General features: G+C 42.9%; 1 protein-coding gene across 1 annotated transcript in view; it reads left to right on the top strand.

Moving 5' to 3' along the window:
• The first annotated feature begins 233 nt into the window (after positions 1-233).
• FAM124A (family with sequence similarity 124 member A) overlaps positions 234-20292 on the top strand; it is a 61312-nt gene continuing 41253 nt past the window's right edge. Inside the window, exons 1-2 of the mRNA XM_003913899.3 lie at positions 234-474; positions 9300-9331. Of these exons, the coding sequence (XP_003913948.1) occupies positions 407-474; positions 9300-9331 (100 nt within the window). The 5' untranslated portion in view covers positions 234-406. The remainder of the gene's footprint in view (positions 475-9299; positions 9332-20292) is intronic.

Genomic DNA, 20292 nt, shown 5'->3' on the forward strand with positions numbered 1-20292 from the left:
CTCAGCACAGCCACAGTCGCGTGCAACCAGGAGTGCACACGGCACCCACATCACACCGCATCCACAGACGCACGGGACCTCACACGCCTCGGCCACTCACGCGCACACGCCCCCCACGCGCTCACGCACTCGCTCGCGCGCACTCCCCGCGCACCGCCGCGCGCACACGCGGGTCCCGCCGGACGGCGAGGGGCGGGGCGGGCGCGGCCGCGGGTGCCCCGCCGGGCGCGGCCGGGAGAGGGCGCGGCGCGGGGTTCGCGGCTGGCGCTCGAGTTGTTTGCCGGCTCCAGGGCGGCCAGACGCTCGCGGGGAGCCCGGCCGGCTCGGACTGGAGGGAGCGGCCGGGAAGGAGCGCGTCCCGGGTCACGACGGCGCCCGCGAGCCGAGCGCGGCCGGGACGCGCATCATGGACCCGAAGGCGAGCGGCGGCGGCGAGGAGGACGACTGCGTGGACTCGGGCGCCGAGACCGGAGGGTGAGCCGCGCCGGGCCGGACCGCGGGCGGGGGGCGCTCTCCGAGTTGCGCGGCGGCTTCTCCCTGGCTGGGGACCCTCCTGATCCCCGCAATGGGACAGGGGCGCGGGGCTTCTCCTGCCGGATCCTCCGCTGCCTCCCAGGCGGGCCGAGCGATCCGTGGCTGCCCTCGGCAGGGCGGGCCCCACCCGGGGGAAGGAAAGTGGAAGGGCTCAAGGTTCAGTGCAAGCCCACCCATCCGGTGAGGCGATGCAGAGCGCCAGGCGGATGCAAAGACCCCTTGTCAGCATCGCTAGAGACAGGAGATGCTCTTGCACTTGTTTCCTCCTTCCTCGGGGACTTTCCTCCTGTAGCTCCGGAGCACCCTGGAGTCCGGCCCTGGAGATGGGGAGAGGAGGAAAAGCAGGGTGGGACACCCGCACCTAAAGTCTTTCCGAAGTCGGCTAGGAGGATGGCATTTCTCGTTATATGGCTTCATCGTGGGACTTTAATCTGTGCTGCGGAGTCCCCTTCCTCGACTCCTCCAGTCCCGCCGAACTTCGTCACCTCTAAGTGCACCTGTCCCAGCCGGAACCGTTGGCCTGTTGTACCGGCGGGATGGAGATGGTGTTAAGATTAGGATCTAGCCCTGCCTTTTTTTTTTTTTTTTTTTTTTTTTTAATATTCTCTTCGCTTCAGCGGACTCAAACAATGAGCTCAAGCCTTTGGAGACTAATTAGTTAGTCTCCAAACACTGTTTTCCTGAGCGGAACAAAAGACAAAATGCCTTTTAGGAGATGAATGTCATTATAAAGGCTTCCAGGCAGCCCCTATATCTAAAGGACTTTCCTGTGCAAAGTCAGCACCACATCCAGGCCACGGGTACTGACCCAGGAGGAAAGGATGTCTTTTCCTATCTGGAGTAATCCTGGGGGAGGGCGGGAGCTGCCCAGACTGCAGAAAGCCTCATTCCTGAAAGGTCGGAGAGGTTTTAGACTAATCTCAGGATTTGGCAACCCTTTGAGGGCAGGTAGAGAATCTAGGCCCACAATCGACCCAGAGTTCTAACCCAACCCCGGCAAAGCTCCCAACACAGCCCCTCCTGCCCCACCACTCCTAGCCCAAATGTGGGACTTTACTCCCTAGGGCATTCACCCAGCAATGGGCTTTCTCTGTTATCTAAACTCATTCATAGCTCTCTACAGCACCCAATTATAATCTGGTGGAGTAACCTGATGCTAAATGCTAAACTCCCTTTCTTCTTCCCACTCTTTGTATAAGTGGCATGTATCAACTTTAATTGAAGATTATTGGCTTTTTTTTTTTCTGCCACTAGTTAGCTGGACTATGAATAGAAGAAACAAAGCAAAATTAACCAGCTTATTTGTAGCTGCGTTAAATAAAGCGTTCACTAGTCTATTCATTTTCAATTTGCAGAGCTCACCTAAAACTGATGTTGTTTTCAAGGGCTCTGTCTTAGAGAAGGGAGAGGAAGTCCTGACCCAGGGGGTGATATCGCCCCAGGATCTGGACATCAGCATGACAGCTGCCAGGCCTCCTGGGAGGGGCTCGCCACTCCTGCTGACACCAGAGCTTCTGTTCTCAGCCTCTGTCACTAAAATGTGTAGTTGTAACAGGACAGAATTGTTTAAAGAATTCTTGGCCGGGCGCCATGGCTCACGCCTGTAATCCCAGCACATTGGAAGGCTGAGGTGGGCAGATCACCTGAGGTCGGGAGTTCGAGACCAGCCTGGCCAACATGGAGAACTCTCGTCTCTACTAAAAAAAAATACAGAATTAGTCGGGCGTGGTGGCACGTGCCTGTAATTCCAGCTATTCGGGAGGCTGAGGCAGGAGAATCGCTTGAACCCAGGAGGCAGAGGTTGCCATGAGCCGAGATCACACCATTGCACTCCAGCTTGGGCAACAAGAACGAAACTCCATCTCAAAAAAAACAGAAATTCTTACTGTATCACTAGCATCCTTAAACTAAAGGTAAAATAGCATGCGTTTCAATGTATGCTTATTAGTTTTGTGTTTTCCGTATATTCATAGAGCCCTTGAATTTCAGTTATCAAAAAGCTGTTCATCATTTCCCTACTTTTCTGGAGCTTGCCCCCACCCCTGACCCTATCCAGTTTTCACAGAGATTGTGTAGAAAGCACATAGAAAACAATAAGTGTTTGCTATCATTAGTATTTTTAAAATGCAAATCTGATCATGTCTCTCCTTTTCAAACTTTTATGGCTCTGTTATCTACAAATGCAAGGAATTTAACGTGGTCTATATGCCCTGGCTCCTGTTATGGAGTCCCTTCTTCCCTCCCTGGCCTTGTTTCTCAGCAGGTCCTTCTGTGCGCCTTGTATCTAGCCACATCTGACAGGTTTTTCTGTTTCCTCGCCTTTGTCAGGCTGCCCTCTTTGCCAGCTCTGCCCTTCCCACCTGACATGCCTGTCTGCCAGGTGAAACTCTACTCTTCTTTCAGGACTCAGCTCAAGTGACACATCAGCTAAGGCAGTGATCCTTAATTTGGGGTCCATGAATTGCTTCAAGTTGTATGCAAATGATGTGCTTCATGAATTTGTATGAGAAGAAACTTATTTTTTTAAATCAGATTCTCAAAGTAGCTGGTGATCTCTTCCAAACCAAGTTTGGGCAAGGTCTGAGACATTTCATTTTCAACACACTGTGTCTGAAGTGTTGCGAGACATCCAAGTAAAGATGATGAATCAGCAGTTGGGTATATCTGTCTGGAACTCAGTAGGGAGGTCCGCATGATGACGTTGCAGTTGGGAACTATTTACCTAAAAATGGCAGTGGAAGCCCTGGGAGAGACGAAATCAACTGAAGGTAACAGCAAGCACTTTCTTAGCATTTAGTATGTGCCACCTACAGTTCTAAGCCTTTATGTATTTCATGGACTCCTTGAATCCTTCAACAACTCTGTGCAGCAGCTGCTCTTTAAGACCAGCCTTGAGAAACTACATTTAAATGCCCAGTCAATGAGAATGAGCTGATAAAGGAGCCTGAGAAACAGTAGACATGAGGTCAAAGAAGGAAGAATATGAATCATTGAAGCCAAGGGAGGTTTGAGTTTTTGAGAAAGGAAGGAGAGATCAACTCTGCTACTGAGAAACTGATGAAGATGAGGAAAGCTAAATGTCTTTTTTAAATGGAGATGATGAAGTGAAGGAAGAATGGTATTTCACAGTGGGATGGTGGAGATAGGAGCCAGATTAGAGTGGCTCTAGAAGGTAGTAGAAGGTGAAGAAGAGGAGGCAGGTGAATTCCTTTGTCTGGAAAAAGGAGAAGCAAAAAGAGGCAGTATATAAAAGGGAGACTGGGGTGAAGAAAGATTTCCTAAACATAGGCGCTAATTGAGCAATCAGTGTGATAGAAAGGATTCTATAGAAAGGGAAAGGAGAAGGAGGAGAAAAGATGATCATCTGTAATGTTGGCTTGCTTGCTTGCTTTTTTTTTTTTTTTTTTTTTAACAGACAGGGTCTCTCTGTCACCAGGCTGGCGTGCATTGGTGGAATCATGGCTCACTGCAACCTCAAACTCCAAGGCTCAAGTGATCCTCCCGCCTCTGCCTCCTGAGTAGCTGGGATTACAGGCCTGCACCACTGACACCATGCCCAGCTAATTTTTTTTTTTTTAATTTTTATAAACACAAGGTCCTGCTATGTTGCTCAGAAACTGTCTTAAACTCCTGGCCTCAAGCAATCCTTCTACCTTGGCCTCCCAAAGCACTAAGATTATAGATGTGAGCCACTGCTTCTGGTCCTGTAGTGTCAGCATTCTGAAAAAGTGGAGGCAGATGGACTTCAGACCACAGGGGAATGGATGGCTTTAGGTAGGAGGCAGGACATCCCCTCCTGCAATTAAAAGGGCAGGCAAGATGGGGTTTCTCTTTGGTGTAAATACAGCCGTCCACCATCTGAGGAGAAAGGAGATTTGAATAGTTGTTTGGGGCAATGTTGAGCAGGTGCCCAGTTGAAATTTGCAATTACGTATTTATAGAGGTACAGGTTCCCCTAGTTATTTATTTTCTCGCAGCAATGCTCAACTACCTAGGGTCAGGCAGAGAGAGATAGTGGATAGTTAGGATCATCAAAATTTGGGGTAAGGGGGTGGGAACAAAACACAGAAACAAGAGCTGTCAGGGTATTGCTTAAGCTGATTATCCATCGTTTCAGCGGCATGATGGAAGAAACAGTTCTGAGAAACTTCATGCATCCCACTGCCAGTGGCTGTGTTGGCCACTTTGAAAGTTAGTCCCAAGAGCCAGCCTGCTCTTTCAAATTGTGGCTCCTCTACTTAGGGACTGTGAAACCTTGATCCAGTGACTTAACCTCTCTCTGCTCTCAGTTTCCTCTTCTGTACAATGGGGATGATGACAGTAGTACCTACCTCCTAGGGTTGGTGTGAGGATTAAATGAGCGTATATATTTAAAGCCCCTAGAACAGTGCCTGTTCAGTGCCTAGAATCCTAGTGCCTGTTCAGTGTCTAGAACCCTTAGGACATGATTATTTCTCATCATACTGTATTATTATTGTTATGAAGAACACTCCAAATTATAAACTTAGAGTTTTATATAATAAAAATGGTGAACTCAAGTCCATATGTTTTTCAAACTCATCACAATAGATCCTCTGTTGCTTTTAAATACCTTAAGTAATTTGATCATTCAGAACATCTGAGAGACTACAGGGCATGCCTCGGTATTCTAATAATTATATTTTACAGATGAGGAAATGGAGACTCAGAGGGCACATGGCTCGTTAGAGGCATGAATTGAAGTCTGGATCTCCAGTGCACTTCCCACCTAGTGAAGTTGCCTCTCCAGGAGCTGTTTGATCTGTAATTAATTCTTGTTTTCTGCTCAGACATTTTCTTTTGCTTGAAATGCTGCTGTTGCTGTCTCACCTACTTAATACAAGCCAAGACTAAAAGCAAACTAGTATTCTTCTGTAGCAATTGATGTCATTTTGAAACTCCCATTTTCCAAATCCACTTGAAAGAAGCCTTGTGCTCTTATGTACTTTTCGTTATAGCAAAAATTGGCAAGTCGACTGCTGATGGTGGTAAACTATCTTAAGAAACAGAATCCCTTAAATAGAAGGACAGCCAGTTCCTTGTAAACCCAAATAAAAGCCAATGCTTTATAATGACTGTTTCATTAGTGATGCCTTCAAGATTTGGCATGTAAGCCACTCTTTTGCATGTGATGGATTATTTTCATTCAATAGTTTGGTCTGGCATTAATGAACTTCCACTTCCATCTCAGCTGTTGCTGAGCTTCTGAACATGTAGGGCCATACCATGCCCTGTTTCTTTGGAGGACCTCCAACTGATACTTCGCTGTGACTTAAGACGTAACAAAAAATCAGGGGTCTAGACTTTAAATAGGTGGGTGGAAAAGAATAGGTGGGGTGAATTTTTAAATGGGACAGGTCTTTTAAAAAGATGAAAGGGGAAATGCTGTATAGAAGACCAGATCATTTGTTAGTACTTTGTTATCTTTGTATTTAAGGTAGAGCTAGTTAACACTAAATTTAATTCAGTGCAACGAGGGTTAACAGATGAGGTCCATGATGCGTTGAACTGATGTTTTACAGAAACATCAAGATCAATTTTACAGGAATGCCAAGATCAATTCTTATGCCATGATTTTCCGGAAAATAATTTAGGAAGGTATTCTATATGTATGTAGTATATCATTTGGTAGCTAGGCTGCTGTCTGATAGGGTAAACTGTTTTAAGTACAGAACCTCTATATAATCCCTACATGTAATAATGTAATTAATATAGTCAAGGGACTGCATCTAACTTTCTGTTCATTATTGGCACAAATACTAAATAACATTTGGAAATGTGTCTATATTTGTCAGGTGTGTGAATGTACATAATTCTTGTATTAGTCTGCTCTATATCGTGTATAAATTTTTCATTCTAAATTCACCTTTCATGCTTCATTCTGGCAGGGTTGAATGTCTTATGCATAGCCAGCTAACTAAATTCTTCTGATGTGAGACCAATAAACAGAAATCTCAAGGCAGGTACCCTACTGCTGTTCCTTCGTGCCTAAAAAAAACTGGGGGAGTACAGACTCGCCCAGAGAACCCTAATCAAATACCTGGTTATTCTCTGAAATGGTTTGAACCTATTTATTTTGTGCAAAATTGTTTCAAGCTTTGTAGTTTGTCTTTCCTGGCAGTATTTCTAGTAAATAAGCTTTTGAGGTTATTTGGAATATATTTTAAGAGCTATAAAAGTATTTTTACCTCAACTCAGTCTATATTTCCACCCATGATAATTTTTCTAAGGAAAAGAAAATAAATATAAAGCTATATTCATAAATACCTCATTACTGTGTGTTTTGTAAAGGTGAACAACCAGGAACGATCATTTAGCCAACAAAAGGGTTGAATAAATTATAGTATATTACTCAATTTAAAATGATAATTACAGGAAATGTGTAGCAGCATGTTATGATGGTATCAAGTGAAAAGAGCAATTCAAAATTGTGTCTCCGTCATTATGGCAACTGTGTACAAATTGCATATACTGAGGATCAGAGGCTGGAGAGCAGTGGGAGGCTGTAGGTGACTCTCTGTGTGTTTCTGTTGTGACAGTGGACTGGGGTGAAAGTTGGACTGCAGAGCCGGGCCATCCATCACAGAGAGAGGCGTTTGTGTTTTACACTAGTGAGCTTGAATTTCATCCAGAGAGAGACATGATCAGATTTATCCTTGGCAAAGATTGGCTGCTGTATGTGGAGGGAACTGGAGCAGGATCAGTGTGATTGTCAGAAGGCTGACCATTTGGCAGGCCCAACCCGGTGGTGCCCTTAGTCTAGAAATATGGAGGGACTCATAGAGGGGCATCAGTTATGCCAGCACCTGTCCTAAGACACTAAAATACTGTTGCACTTTAAGATTCTTGAACTATGTTTCAAGTGTAAATTTCATTCTACATACATATCCATCTGTATGCAGATCTTTAAAATGTATGCATATGTGAATCCCATCTGCTTCAAGAGAATTTGGAAAATCCTAGCTGAAAATACACATTTTAAAGAATAAAAGAAATAGAAATATCGCGCATTCTTATTGTGTGTTGTATTTGAATAGTCATGACATTTCTTTAAAGTCTGTCCATCTCAAGATGATTTTATTGTAATCGAGTTGCTTTTCTGTTGCATCTACCACAGTGGATGTTTGCTGAACAGTCACTCAGTTTATATATAATTACATTTCCAAGTATTGTTCAAAAGTTTATGCCCTGAATGGTTCCAGAAAGAATTTAATGCACCAGTACTGGGTTACAAATCCTGGGCTTCAGAACGTTGCTAATCCTTGACCCTCCCCTCTCTGTTGTCTCCCTTAGCCAGTATGTCACCATGTGCTAGCCAGTCAATCCATTCTGCCTTTGGACTCCTTCCTTTCCACCCACCCTGCACACTCACTTCAGTCACTAATCATTGCTCACCTCCTGGTCTCTGTACAGATAGTATCACTTTAATTTCCTAGTCAATAAAATAAAAAATTGAATTATATATCTCTCTCTCTATATATATATATATGAATGCAGTTTATAATATATAAAGGGATATGCAAATGTTGGTAGTTGTTATTCTTTCCAGTTTTAAAATTCATTGATTCCATGACTACTAAAGTATTTCATTTGCAAAAGTGAAAACCACATGTTGTTTTCTTCCATTTTGTTCCTCAACCAATAAATCAATGCAGCATTTTGAGTGATGTAGGTTATTTTAACCAGTAAGAGGCATGCTGCTTATGATTTTTAAAAAAAGTTTTGCATGTACTTTTTAAAATGTGGCAAGAAGTTCAGTGGAGTGAAAATTGGATGATTTAAGAAAGGCAACAGGAGACTAAGGAGATAAAAGAAATGTATATCTATAAAATTAAACATAATTAAGCAGTTTATTTGCATAACTACATCCCATAACTTCCATGGCAGAATAAATCCCTACGTGCTAAAGTGATTAATTTCCTACTGAGAATGACTTTGGGACACTAGGGGAAAAAAATAAATAGCTTCCATATCAAACTTGTTGCCAGAGAGGAAAGTCTTAACAGCTACAGAAGTAGGGCAGAAACTTACTAGAGATTAAGCAGATCCTTGGCTACAGCCTCACTGTTACAGAGGCTGAATGCCAGCAGCTGATTCCTCAGCGTAGAAACTGAAAGGGCGATTTCACTCCAGCCTTAGCCTGCCTTTTCCCTTTCCCTATCACAGCTCACATCCTGTTACTCTAATATCCAGCAGGCTTTCTTCTCAGATGGAACTGAAATCAGTGGAAATATCATTGTGCCTTTGTTTCCTGGTGGTCAGCCCCACCTTGAATGCGGAAACCTTCAAAGCTGAGGTTCCCTCTCTCCTCGCACTGGGATCCTCTGCTTAAGTCAACTAAGAACATTTCCCCATGGTGTGGTGCGAACATTTGAAGGGTGCTCATTTGCAGTAACCTTTTGAGGGAATCTGCGAGTGATGAGTCTGTTGAAAACTTTGGGACTTCTCCCCCGAAAAATAATCATTCAAAATTTTTGCTAAACCTTTAAATGGCTTCTTCTAAACCCCATCAGAGGAATTGGCAGAACTCATATGAGGGCCCCCAAAATTCTAAAGTTCCTTTAAAGTTTTGCTTTCAAATTCAAACATAACTTTGTTTTGCATAAAATGAGCCTTAGCACTACAGTTCTTAATTGGTGACGTTTCTTTACCAGTTAAATGCTACTTACCACTGACTGTTTAAAATTCTGGCTTGAATAAATCATTTGGATAAAGAATTCTACTAACACTGAGGTCTTGTGTTTCAGGTCCGACTACAGCCACCTGTCCTCCACCAGCAGTAAGTATCGTTTAAACATCCTTCAGCATTGTCTAACAGTCCCTGGAGAGGTCAGTACCATAGAGGCCATGTGTGTACATGGTTTTATAGTAGGTATGAATAACCAAAGGCATCCTTGCCAAAGAATGTGGTACAGAATGCTGTAACTCTGGAAGCGGAGGCTTTTCCCGGAGAATCTGATCATACAGAAATTCAGCCTTGAGGATGTAACCTGGGCTTTATCAGCTACTTGTGGATGCTTCTAGGAACATCATCTCTGAAGAATCTGAGGTAGCACTTTCATTGAACAAACATCTATCAGATACCTGCTACCCTCAGGCAAACAGAAAGCTCAGAGCACAATTCCTGGATCCCTGCGGTTGCTCCAGCTCATCTCTTGCAAAATCTCTTCCCTTGCATGTCTGCATCTGCAGGCAAATACCCTTCCCTCTCCAATGGAGGGAACATCTATCTCTGGCAAAATCCTGCAAAGTGTGTTAACAGTTGGAACAGTTATAGCTAAAGTGGAAAAGTGATAGCTAAATTCCCTAATTATAACGTACATTAGTTATACATGCCAATACATATGTACATCGATATACATATATATCAGTGTGTGTAACCGATGTAGGTTATAATTAGGGAATTTAGCTATCACTTTTCCACTTAAATGTGGCTAAAAGGAATACGGACATTTTTATTAATCCATCATCCTGTATTTGTAATTCCTGGCTTATAGGTGGTTATTATATGCGGCACAAAATGATCAGGAATATGTTTACAAAGACACTCTAGTTATTTAAAAGGTGCTTATATTTAATATTAAAGTCCAGGTAAATGTGCTGTGAGAAATTATGCCTCATAACTAGAAAGAATTGAGAGTGATTAAGATTACTACATAAATGACCAAAGCCATTCAGATTGATTGAATACTTATTTTAAATTAACAAAAGTAATTGTCTTATAATAAAAGCCCTGATTGTTTAAATCAGTAAATACTAAATTGTTTTGCCCTATCTCACTAGCCTGTTAAACTCTCAATTCTAAATAGTTCCCAAATGGAGAGACACTTAATTGGATTATTCTATTTATTGATGTTCTGGCTTAGTTTTCCTTTGCAATAACAGACTGAGCAGATAGTTTTATATCTGGATTTGTAATTTAGTGTCAAATTATATTTCATTATTACTATAACTGCAATGAGCAATTTCTGGTCAGTTCAGCCAATTGGAGACCAAATGTTGCCCCTTAGTTATTAAGAACCATTAGTAATAATGAGAATAATGCTTCAGAGATTTGCACTCATTCCCCAAAGCTCCTGCATTTGTAAAACCAGAGAAAGCTCAGTTGAACCCTCTCTCTCTGTGCCACCATTTTCATTCCACTCAGTTTTGCCCAGAGGCTACATCTGTTTTCAGAATGATTTTTCTAAAATACTTGTGTTAAGCCTTAGCTCAATTTGTAGCTCACAAATCAGTCCTCTGGGTCACACCACAACACCTCTGTAGTTATCAAAACTGGTAATTTGGTTTGAGATGTTTTCCTCTCCATTATTTTAATTGCAGTCTCTGAGTTGGAATTTCTATTAGTGCAGCTGGGATCAATACCCTGCTATTGCTCTTCTTTTCTACTTTAAATGTTTGGTGGTTCCTGCCTCACTCTTCAGTGTTGGGGCCTCTTCGTGAGTAAGTGTGTATATGTGTTTCAGTTAGGAAATGTATTTGACTACAAATAATGGTGGGAAATGATGGTTAAACAAGTAGGGATTAGTTTTCCTCTAACACTTAAGAAAAAGGAAAAAAAAAAAAAAGTCCAAGGAGGCAGTGTAGGTCTGGTGCAGAAGCTCCTTCTGTCATCTGACTACATGGTTCTCAGCTTTTGGCTTCCTTCCTCAGGCTTGTCATGTTGTAACATGGCTGCCTCCACCCCAGCCATCACATCCTTGTTCTGGGCAGGAAAAAGGAAAGGGGAAGGGCAGAAGGTACCTGCCAGCTGAGCCATCCCCACTTTTTAAGGAATTTTCTCAGAGACTTTACCCAGTAATTTTTATCTCTATTGGCCAGATCTTGGTCACATGTTTATCCCTAGTTACAAGGGAGTCTGAAAAATGTTATGTTTTCTTTGGTTACATTGTCACATGCTATGGTTCCATTAATAAGGAAGAAAGGGAGAGTGGATACCGGGGCGGGGCGGGTGGGGGGAAGCGGGGAGGGTTGACTGTCCCTGCCTCAGTACCAGCAGGGTGCCTGGCCTGCCTCTCCTCCCAGCCAGGAGCATAAATCCTGGCCCCACCCACTTTCAGGAGAAGGCTCCTAGAGCAGTCAGTGAAGAGTAACATGGTTGACTTTCTGAAAAGATTTGGAAACAATTTTAAAACCTAAAGTCTTAAATCCTTTAAAGTATCAATTTGACAATGCTACAATAAGAAAAAAATATATTTTCTAAGTAGATTTTTAAAATAATGTTTCCCCACAAACTACATAATCACAGGGGTCTGAGTGGAGAGAAGGGTAGTGACTTTGTTATTTATCCTGAATGATTTAGTTGCAGGGCCTCTCCCAGTCACAGTCGAGACTTGGGGTGGCACTTTCTGTGTCCAGAAGGGTCCCGGGCTGCCCCTGCCCTACAGCTGCATCGTCCCAGTCCCAGTGTGACATCCTGGGAGCAGCTCCTGCATCTCACTGTCACTCTGCCACAGCTGTCAGCCTCTCTCGACTCAGTGGCTTTTGAATGATTCCTGATTCCTGTTGGGAATTGAGAGTTAATTCTAATCATTCACTATTACAAAGTGGATTTTTCTGCGTCTGCAAGTGGTTCTTACTCACCATTCACATGATGCTTTTTTACCCGTTTTTTCCTGAGTTCACAGGCGCGGAAATGCTTCCTTGGGGTGAGCTAGCAGGAGCATCGACCTTGTGGCCTGTTTGTCCACAGCTGAGTTTTCATTACTAGGGATTGTAACGAGACCTCCCTCCAGAGAGCACCGTTTTGTTTAGTTGTTGTCTTTTTCCTCAAAATGCAGGGGGCTGCTTCCTCATGCCAGCTGCCACATGGGAGAAAAAGAAAAGTTATCACTAAGTGTAAAGTCTAAGAGTGGTGGCGTGGTTAGGTGTCCTGAGTTCTAGTCCCAGTTCCACCATGAATTAGCCACGGGCTCTTGGGTCATTCGCCCTCTCTGGGCCTTCGTTTCCTCCTCTGTAAATAAGATGATTGGGCTGGAAAGCCTTTAAGGGCCCTTCAAGAAGCTCTAGGAGGCTGAAATATGAATTTCCAAGAAACTACAAAGAGATGGAAGGAAGGAGGGGGAAAGAAAGAAGCAGGGAAGTACTGAGGCACTTACACCTTTTCTCTTTGCTCTCTTTTTGACCCAGAATAAAAATCTGGAGGCCTGGGCATCCTGTCTCGTGGCCTGTAGTGTAAATCCTAAAACAAGGGACGGCCAGAATCAACCCGAGCTTCTCTGAACTGTGAGCTGCCTGTAAGTTGGTCACAGGAGAGAGACTGTGGTGAAAGGCAGCAGCTGCTTTTTGCCTCCCTCCCCTCACAGAACTGCACAGGTCTAGGGTAGGGGCAGGCATGGGGACTGCTGGGCATCGCCCTCTTTTCCTCCACCTCACAGATCATGGAACTGCACTTCGCCGACTTATCCTCTATCCCTGTCCAGATCTGGGGGGCGAAACCGAGGGGCTTCTTTAATGGATGGTTTGGTTTTGTCTGGGTGAATTTTTTCCAGTTGCGACTGTATCATTTACCTTTTTCAGACTGACAAGGAAGGCAGGATTTTTATTTTATTTTATTTTATTTTTTTCAATGTTTTCCGAAAGGCTAAACACACTGTTGGCACTCAGGAGATCTCAAAAACTCATAATACTTGCTATGGAAGATTAATTTTTACTTCCAGAATCCTGTTTTTCCAGAAACCTGGTGAGACCATCAAGCCACTATGTACAATTTACATTCTTATGCGGGGTAAATAAAAGGGAGGAAATTATTTATAAATGAGAGAAAAGAAAAACAATAATTATGCCAGGAAAAAGAATCAACCCTGCCACGTAATGCTAATGAAATCTGTATCATGTGTGATTGAATATTTCCATTCAAATTAAGATTATAATCATACTTAGAGAATTACTCTTAGAAGATATTAGGAACTTAAAAATTATATTTTTAGGAAACTATGACATTTTTTGAGGATATCTAGCCCCATAATAAGCCGATAGGAAATAGTCAAAGAACTAACTAGTCCTATTTGAGGCTGTTCTGAAGGAACCTTCTCTATTTTCTCTCCTAATTTTACCTCTAAAACTGTTCCTCCTCAAAACTCAGGATAGTCATGAATTCTTTATCTGGCACCTTCAGGAAGTGCCAGCGATGGCAGGAATGCCTTGTAGACAGCAGAAAGCACAAATGGTAAAAGATTGGGTGAAGTGATAGAGGGCTTCTCCTAGCCCCTTGACAATTCCCTGAGGAATTCTCTGTGGCTGTGGAAGTCAGGGAGAAAAGGCCACGAACAGTGTGCTCTGCTGATCTGAGCCTGGGAACGTGTACGAAACTGTGCAAAAAGGCACGCATGATGGGTGGCTGTGAGGCACTGAAACTGTTTTTCAACCTACTGGGGCCTCAGATTCCTGCCCACTTCCATTTTGGACGTACCTTCTTTCTCCAGCTTCTTGCTCTGTCCCTCTAGTAACTCAGATAGCCTCTCTCCCTGCTGACATCCTCCCTGCTGCTTTCCTGGGGTTGCCGTGTCTGAACTGCCCTCAAAGCAGCCTCAACTAGGCGCAGCTGCTGCTCGGGGCCCCTGGATACACTCTTATTGAGGGAAAAGGGGTCAGGTGGATCACAGGTGCTTTTCAAATAGGCAAGTCCAGGTGTCTTGGTTAATTACAAGCCACTGTAGCTGGTCTAGAATCACCACCGGGGCTTGTCAGTTCTGCTTCACCGCTCTGTCTGGGAAGACATCTCATCCCTTCCTGAGACTGTCTTTTCTCACAGCTGTCTCTTTCCACATAAATGCTGCCTTCTCCCTCTAGTTTCTCAGTCATTTCAACATTTTCTTACAAGTTCAGGATACTGATGCAATAAATGTTTTGATTTTGGCCTTGGCCACGTTTTTGCAACCCCTCAGCATTTTGGAGGGAAAGATGAGCTCATTGTGATATAATTAAGCAATTATATTTGTGACAAGCCAATGTAGGAGCTTTGAAAGCAACACATGGAAAAGATATGATTACATACTGTAGAACTCCTCACCAATGGGGAATCCGTGAATACGTATGATCTGTGTCTCCATATTCCAAGAGCTAAATTCAGACTTGGGATAATGAAGTATTTATTATTTTCTTTCTGTTTTCATTAGAGAAGATGATAACTTATTGACAGATTTTGCTCATTTTAGAGCCAGTTTTTTTAATCACATCTCCAGAAAAGGAAGATCAATGTGTCAGAAGATATGCTAGTAGCCAATTTAACTTTTATCCATTGGTAAATGTTAGTCTTCATTTTTTCTTCTGTGTAAAATACTTTCCCTATAATTCTCAAAACAAATATTCTTTCAGAGTCTTATTCCATAAGATCTAAGCAAAACTCAAATCTGTTTAATTCTCATAAAGAACAATTTTAGCTATTGAACTTGCTTTATTTTGTGATTAGCATGAAGTTGGCGGTGTTCACAGGTCTGTGAAAAGACTCAAACATCCACCTCTTCCATCCCCAGCTTCACACCCTACTGCAGTAAAAGTGTCATAAAGAAAAGTCACCAGTATTCTCTGAATTAGAATGTAGTCGCTTAGAGTTAGTTGTATACCTTGAGTGTCTCAGTTCAGGTCTGCCCCTATTTTCATTAGTTTTTTACTTCCTTAGCTTCCAAAGGGCTTATTAGTAATACTAATGATTGTTTGATATACTGTAATAAACCCAGCAGTTGACATAAAACAACTGAAAGCACTGGGGAGATGGCGTACTTATTTCCAAGTGGGGGAAAATCATAGGGTTTTGAATTTCTACTCTACCATCCACAGAGCTGGAAGCACTTGAGTGTGCAACTTCCAGCCAACGAACCCCAAATAAGAACTATTTCCATTTTTATTACATTTAAGACCATGTCCTGGCACAACAGTCATGTTTATTCACAAAACTGTTCTCAAAGGAGATTCAGGGTGAGCTGTGGCACAGCTGGAATGAGTCTGCAGCCCTGGATCGGGTTCTCCATGAGGGGCTGAGTGTTGGTCGATGGTGTCAGTGATAACATGTTCCATCTTAGTGTGTGGTCATGGCTGTAGAAACAAGTGAGGAACCACTGAAATGCTGTACATCTGGACAGATCAATCTGATTTCCTTATCCAGTCTGTCTTCTTTTGTGGCTTTTCCTTCAAAGGGACTGCAGAATTAAAGCTTTTACTCAGTAGTGTCTGTTGCATTCCAGGAATGGGGCATCTGGTATGCTTATAGCTACTGTCTCTGTAGGTGTATGGCAGAGCAACCTTAAGGTTTCTTTTCCCTCACTCCAGCTTTCCCTAACTGTGGAGAGAGGGCCCTGCTGCTGGTGGCTCTTCCCACAACCCCAGGCACTGAAGTTTTCTGTGGAGGGGCTTTGGGATACTTGTCAGGTCCCTAGGCCCTCCTCCAAGGGCTGGGGCCATTTAGCATGTAGCTGGTAGGTGACACTAATAGGCCACAGGCCTGGGTGTGTCATTTATGGCAGGTCTGGGTTTTGCAGCCACTCAGGTGGTGGCTCAGCCATAGCCTCAGAGCCACAGAATGCCAGCTGTTGTGGGTCAGGGCATACTACTTGCTTCACATTTTGTCAGCTGCCCAGGGGAAGGTGTTAATGGCCTGGTGTAGCATATAGAATCACCAAATTGGAAAACTTGCTGCTTAGAGTGTGGTCCAGGGATCACCAGGAGCTTGTTAGAAATGCAGAATCCCAGGCCTCCCGAGGCCAGTAAGTTGTATGTACCAGAAGTTTGAGGAGCACTGAGCTAGCCCATGTCTTCGTTACGCAAGCTCGCTCTGAAGTCATCCCTGATACACATGGCTTATCCGAATCTCTTACTTTCGGGTTCTAATTTTTAAAACCTATAGGCTCTAGGATCCACCTAATATCTGGATGAAAAAGTTTTTCACTTGATATTTGCGTTTTTAAGTTGATAATTGAAAAGGAAAGATCATGTTTACCCACTGAGAGTGGTTTATTCTAAAACACAGGATATATCCCTTATGAAGAGGGTAGAGGTGTGTGTTTGGGGTTTCAGGTAGCAGCCTTACCTGTTGGACCATGAAAGTGGCAAATGAAACTTCTGAGATGAAGGAACTACTGAAGCTGAACGTGTGAGTCCATTAGATTGTTATTTCATGGTGTGGGGCCTGTATATTCAGAGTCCTCTGAATGGGGACCTGAAAAGCTAGGCAGTGTTAATTATCTGACAGTTGATAAGAAAAGAGCAATAACCAAAGATATGCATCAGAAAATCACAGGGTAAGGACAATACATGGCACAGATAACTCCTTTGATGCTTTGCTATGCTGGTATCCATTTCCAAAAAATTACGGTGTAGTCTTCTGGATTCAAAGGTAAGTTTTAGTTGAGTGAATTCACCTCCAAAGAGGGTGTTGGTTTCTATCCAGGATATGAAAGAAAAATGGAGGCAGACTTCTCATTACTACTTTTTTTACCTCCCTGAAAAGCTGAAGTGGTACTTCAGGGATATCTGGTCTACCAGAATTGTCAGGATTTCCCCCAAGAGAGGAAACAAAAGTGAATAACTGCCACTACTCCTTACCTTGATGTGCCTGGTGCTTTTCTTAATTTCAAAATAATTTTTTGCTACCCAAATAATACACAGTCATTGCAGAAAAATCAGAGAATACAGATTAGCAAAAAGAAGACGACCCAGAATCCTACCATCCAGAAACAACCATTATACATAATTTGGTGTCTGCCTTTATAGGATTTTTTTTTTTTGAGCATCCATATATTTCTGTAGATATATAAAATTTGGGGTAATAATTTACTAGAAAATGGCATTGTATATTTTGTTTTATAGACTAATTTTCTAACTATAGTGCAAACATCTTTATATGCCAGGAAACTCATTTCTATAGTAGTTTGATTATTCATACAGTATTCCCTTATATTTTTGCACTGCACTTTATTCACCAGTACCCTATTGTTGGTCCTATAGGTTTTATTTGCTTTTTCACTACTATAAACAGCATTGCCAAAAAACATCTTTGTAATAGGTCTTTGTGCATATCCTTCCTTATTAGAAGACACTCCTACAATCAGAATTGCTGGGGTAAAAAGTGTACTCTTTAAAGCTTTTGATCCCTATTGCTAGGGTATTCTCCAAAGGTGCCATTTCACTCTCCCACAGACATGGATGAGAGTGTCATAAAAATTGTCTTTATGGAAAATATGTTCCACTCCAGTAGAGTTTCTATCTTTATTCAACATCCATACTGCTGCCTTTAACCCCTGATAGAATAACAAGTTGGAAGTAGCTGAAAAATATGATGTAAAAAGTCAAGTCATATCTTTTCAAGGTTACAAAATAAGATGATCCCATCATTCTTCCTTCTTTCGAAACCTTCTCTCCTTCTTCCACATTTGTGAAACTTCTATTTTGTACATCACCTGATTCAGGAAGGGAAGGAATGTTCCACATGCTCTCACTCCCCTTTTTATTTTGACCTGACCCTGACATCTTCTGACGTTATTATTGGCACACAAAGGAAGCGAAACTGAGCAGTTCAGCCTGTGCTTAGAAGAATGATTTTCCTTTTCGTAACAAGAATAGTTACAAGAAGTCTTTCCTTTGTCAATTATGGAGATAACTGGGCTTTCTCTACAAGTCCATATTTAATATTTCATTGCCCCAGACTCAAGGAGAGTGAGGCTCAAACATGTAGGGCCACAGATAGCCTGAACTGGGAAGTTGGAGGTCTCTCTATTAGACAGTGTGATGAAGGGCTCGCCATCTGTTAGATTATAACACTTTCTGCTCTTCATTGAGAACTCCTATAAGAAGCTCCTATTATAAAGAGTATGAATTTTCCATCACCAACTCAGATATAAAAGCAGTACTGCTTTATTTCTCTATAATTGAGCTAAACTTCATCTTGAGCTGCCGCCCTCACCCCCTAATAAGTGAAGACACAGTCCTGCTCTTCTCAGGGATCCCAATGCCTGCAGGGCTCAGCCCAGGGGAGGTTCTATCCATGATCCTTTCTCAGAACCCTTCTGGCATACAGATTTTTGTCAGGTTCCTTCCAGTTGTCTTCCTCCCACCAGAAGCCCAGACTTGGCATCTGAGCTGGAAAAGCTGCCCTTGCAGCCCCACATGTTCTTCCGTCTTCCGGTTCACAGTGTGAACCCTCTGCTCTAGGTTTTCAGCCTTTTCTGGCTCAGAAAGCCTTTTCTGTCTCCAAAAGCCCGGCTCTTGCAATAGAGAGACTTGCCCTTCAAGACCATTTCCTCTGCTATGAGTTAAAACAAAATTTTCAGAAATTCAATTACTAAGTTTATCTGCTACCATCCTCCCTGAAGCAGTGAACAACCAGGACTCTGTAGCCGAAGGGCCCCAAGGCAATTAAGAAAACTGTGGGAGAGGGAAACTTGGTTATTATTTCTGCATTTCATTCTCCACATTATTTAGAATGTATCTTGTATTTTTGTTATGTTTGTCACATGTGAAGGTCTTGGCTTCTCAATAAGATTGTAAGCAGCCCAAAGGCAAGGACAAGCTATGTCTCCTCTTACTTGGAGTCCTTGGGGCCTTCAATGAGAGCAGGCACTTCAGGACTAGGTGCAGCTGAGATATAAAGGAGAAAGCCCTGAACTGGGAGTTGGGAGATGTTTGTTCTCTTTCTAGACCCACCATTGACAAGTGGCCTGACCTCAATTGTAAAATCAGGGGGCTGGACTGACTGTCCTACCCATCCTTAGTTTTCTAGTCATGTCCAGTAAGTTTGTTCTCCAAATGGGCCCAATGTACACATTTTCTAAGGAGACTTAGGAACAAGGACTGGAGACTTGTCAGTGTTATATTAAAATTTTCAAAATATTTGACTATTCCACTGAATTTTAGGCAAAAAAAAAAAAAAAAAAAAAAAAAAATGAGTCGCCAGGCTCCATCCACTTCCTACATTGCTCGTTTGATCATGAGCAAAGCCAATGCTGGATTTCATCACTGCTGCGTCTACTGCGTTCAGGATGTGTTTTATAAGCACATATACAGTGGCTTTTCTTAGAAGAGCTGCAACAGCTAATCATTGTCCATCTGATTTCTCAACATCCTGCCAGAATAAATCCCTTTTTAAAATAAATCTTAACTAATATAATTGTAAGGATTCCTCCCACGAGCTCTAATGTAAGACCGGGAGGCCTGGAGTTTCCTGATGAACAAATCCTTGAGATAGGCTTAGGCTAACTTTCTCTTTTGTCTTTTTTGTTTTGTTCTTTTTGGTAGATTTCTTTCATTTCCTAATACAAGATGAATATTAATTCTGTTCCTCTTGTTTCTTTTTTTTTTTTTTTTTTTTTTGAGACTGAGTCTGGCTCTGTCGCCCAGGCTGGAATGCAGTGGCCGGATCTCAGCTCACTGCAAGCTCCGCCTCCCGGGTTTACGCCATTCTCCTGCCTCAGCCTCCCGAGTAGCTGGGACCACAGGCGCCCGCCACTTCGCCCGGCTAGTTTTTTGTATTTTTTAGTAGAGACGGGGTTTCACCGTGTTAGCCAGGATGGTCTCGATCTCCTGACCTCGTGATCCACCCGTCTCGGCCTCCCAAAGTGCTGGGATTACAGGCTTGAGCCACCGCGCCCGGCCCTGTTCCTCTTGTTTCTAAGCCCTGCTCTGTCATCTCCGGATCTCCAATATTCATTGAGATCCTGACTTTCTCAGGAAGACTTTGCTACAAATGAAAATGACAAGCACATAATGTGGTTTACAGAGAATTAAAATTACTGAGTAGAAGAAAGGACT

This window comes from Papio anubis, chromosome 15 (genome assembly GCF_008728515.1).
Source record: "Papio anubis isolate 15944 chromosome 15, Panubis1.0, whole genome shotgun sequence".
NCBI lineage: Eukaryota > Metazoa > Chordata > Mammalia > Primates > Cercopithecidae > Papio > Papio anubis.